Source organism: Aplysia californica, unplaced genomic scaffold (genome assembly GCF_000002075.1).
Source record: "Aplysia californica isolate F4 #8 unplaced genomic scaffold, AplCal3.0 scaffold00701, whole genome shotgun sequence".
Taxonomy (NCBI): Eukaryota; Metazoa; Mollusca; class Gastropoda; order Aplysiida; family Aplysiidae; genus Aplysia; species Aplysia californica.
The window spans coordinates 251734-254724 of NW_004797971.1; the positions used below are offsets into that span (position 1 = coordinate 251734).

The following is a 2991-nucleotide window of genomic DNA, read 5'->3' on the forward strand; positions in this document are numbered from 1 at the left end:
AGAGAGAGAGAGAGAGAGAGAGAGAAAACGAGAGAGAGGAATACAGACAGACAGACAGACAGACAGACAGACAGACAAACAGACAGACAGACAGACAGACAAACAGACAGACAGACAGACAGACAGACAGACAGACAGACAGACAGACAGGCAGGAGAGATACATTATCGACAAGGCTCTCTCCCCGCGGTTCTGTCCCCTGTTCCCAGGTAAAAACCTATGACATAACTACCATGAACATTCTCACCCTCTCCCTCAGGATTAAAAAGATGCCAGTCGATATCAGCAGCAGTGGCTGAGAAGCCCCAACGTGACCAGGACCACAATGAAGAGCCCGCCGGACCTCGTATGGTCACAGAAGTACCTGGGCCTAGGACAAGAGAGCTGGTCAAAGAGATAGGCAACTATCAGGTGAGAGCACCATCCTTCTCTTTACCATCATACTCCTGCGCCTCCTTCCCCCTTCCACCCTCTTCCTCCTCCCCTCCACCTTTACCTCCTCTTCCATTTTTCCTTTTCTTCGTTCTCTTCTTCCTGTTCTTCCTTCTCCCCCTCCTCCTTCTCATCATCACCATAATCATCGTCTTCTTGTTTGTCATCGTCGTCATTACATTTTTATTATTGGTACTAAGAACAGCAGAATTAACATTATTCAGTTCTACTCATTCTTTTCTATTCTTTCTCTTCATCCCTTATCCTTTTCTTCTCCCCCCTTTCTCTCCTTTCATTTCATCATCTTTTTCGTACTACGCCTCCCCCCCCCCTGTAGTACTTGCCCTCCCCCCTCGTACTGTCTAGAATGGTAATGATAGCATACTGATATAGATTGCATTTACATAGTGCGCTATCCCATACAGGTAATATGCTCTTAACGCCTGACACGCCCCCCCCCCCCTCACACACACACAAGAAGCACATTATTTCGTTTGCACAAGAAATCAGTTCAGCCGTTTCAGGAAAAACTTCCTCTGAAATGTTGCAACACAAAGTGAGAAAATGTGTACTTCTTTTTCAGAATTCTGACGCTATTCATTTCTTCGTGGACTATGATCGCTCTAAAGGCAACTATATCGTGGATGTGGATGGCAACACAATGCTGGATGTTTTCACTCAGATTGCCTCCCTGCCTTTAGGTTGGTTCTTTGGTTTGTTGATCACTCACTCACTCACTCACTCACTCACATATTACCAGTGTCTTTGTTGAAGCGATCACTCGCTTTGCTGTTGTACGCAGAAGAGCCGGGTTCGATTGTTAATTGAGTATCTCCGTCTTTCTGCCAGGTATGTTGTATCTCTTTCGGCCCGGGTTGACCCTGACAGGCAGGGTCGAAGCTTGCCCCCTAATTTCGTAAATGATCTACATTGTGTCGAAGGGGTTTAAAAAACAAACACCCGCGCTAAAAACAACATCAACATGTTATACCCTCACTTATTCTCTTACTCATTCACTCCGTAGAGGTGATCCTGTTCTGAATCCTATGCAAGACGTTCTTAAATTTAGATTGTTTTGGGAGTCAGTATACCTCTCCGCCATCTTGGTACAGCCCCGTCTGAGGTGGACATTGAACCCTCAAAGTGTTGAAATGGATGTTAAACTCGTACAATGAGAGCAAAAATAAACAGGAACCCTTTTAACCGTTCTTTTCTCTTCATCGCCGAGGACAATTTCCCATCGTCGCTCAGTTGCAAAGTTTGACATCACATGGTCGTGAAGAGAGAAGAACGATTTAAAAACTGCCTCATTTACATACCTGCAGGTTTACGACGAGCGGGACTTATTATCGTCTTAGTGTGCTCAGGGCCTAACTAGCGAATAAAGAGACCAGATATGTTTTCTCACCGTCTGCTACAAATTTGAGATTGATTCTAAGGTCATAATTTTAAGTCATAAGTTTCGAAGTTTTAGTTTTTACAGACTCTGGTTCTCTTTTATCTTCATTGCTCACTCCAGCTGGCGCTCTGGTAGTGTGAATTTAAAGTCTCTGCAAGCTGTAGCTTTCCCACAAGGCCTTAAAATAATTTCGAACTCAGAGCTTCTCGACACAGCCGCTGAAATTCCTGGTAGCCAAGGCTCTGATGTCATTAGCGCGTCCGGGAGTTCCTCAAATCGAAATGTTAACTACATACGATGGCAAAGTTTTGAAAGGCCCGTTCTCAGGCACACCTTTGTCACCAAGTATCCCGTGGGAAGAGATACTTCCTGACTTTTTATTTGTTTTTATTTTCTAGTAGAGGGTTTTAGGCGCTCACAACTGCATAAGGTTGTATGAGCGCCAAGGGGTGGATGTCAACAAAGAAGTCCTTACAGAGAATCAGGCTAACTCTGCTCACCTCTCTAGCTTCAACAGCACAAAGTCTACTTCGACTATCAAGGCACCCCGGAAATAGCGGGTCACAAGAGTGTGACAAATATATTAAAAGAAGTAGAGGAAAAATGACGATAGTAAGGATTAGGTAAGAAAAGCAATAGTTTTCTGTTGCAGGTTCAGGCACAGTTATGAGCGTGACATTGATGAATCAGCCCATTTACAATTCTACTGTGCATAAGAGCATGTTAATGTCCCCCTTTGGGAATGGCCTAAAGACTCTTCAGTAAGTAACACCGCCCCGTGGGGTACTTCCTGATTTTGCCGTTGAAGTCTGTATACGTAATATAAAATATTAGTATACTTCTAAAGACCATAGAGCGAAAAACTAGAAAATATGTCCCTTTCCAAACAACTGTAACTAATTTTGTTCTTTTTGTTTTCTTCTTCAGGCTACAACCATCCGAAGATCGTCCAGGCTATGTCAGACCCACAGAACCTAGTATGTATAAGAATTTTGTATCATGACTTAAGTGTAGATCTACAAATAAACAGTCTATATAAACGAATGCAAGCTTCATGGGGGAAAATGAGGATACAATGGTTTTGGTTCACAAAACGAATATAACTAAATTAATAGAACCAAAAACAAAAAAAATCTCTTTCCTTCTCTCTGTTTACCCCC

At 43.2% G+C, this 2991-nt stretch overlaps 1 protein-coding gene across 1 annotated transcript in view; it reads left to right on the top strand.

Annotated features, from left to right (window-relative positions):
- The window catches only part of LOC101852961 (4-aminobutyrate aminotransferase, mitochondrial), a gene marked incomplete in the record, with an annotated part of 17608 nt that overhangs the window by 3621 nt on the left and 10996 nt on the right, over positions 1-2991 (top strand). Inside the window, 3 exon segments of the mRNA XM_013088199.2 lie at positions 260-411; positions 1016-1133; positions 2759-2808. Of these exon segments, the coding sequence (XP_012943653.1) occupies positions 260-411; positions 1016-1133; positions 2759-2808 (320 nt within the window).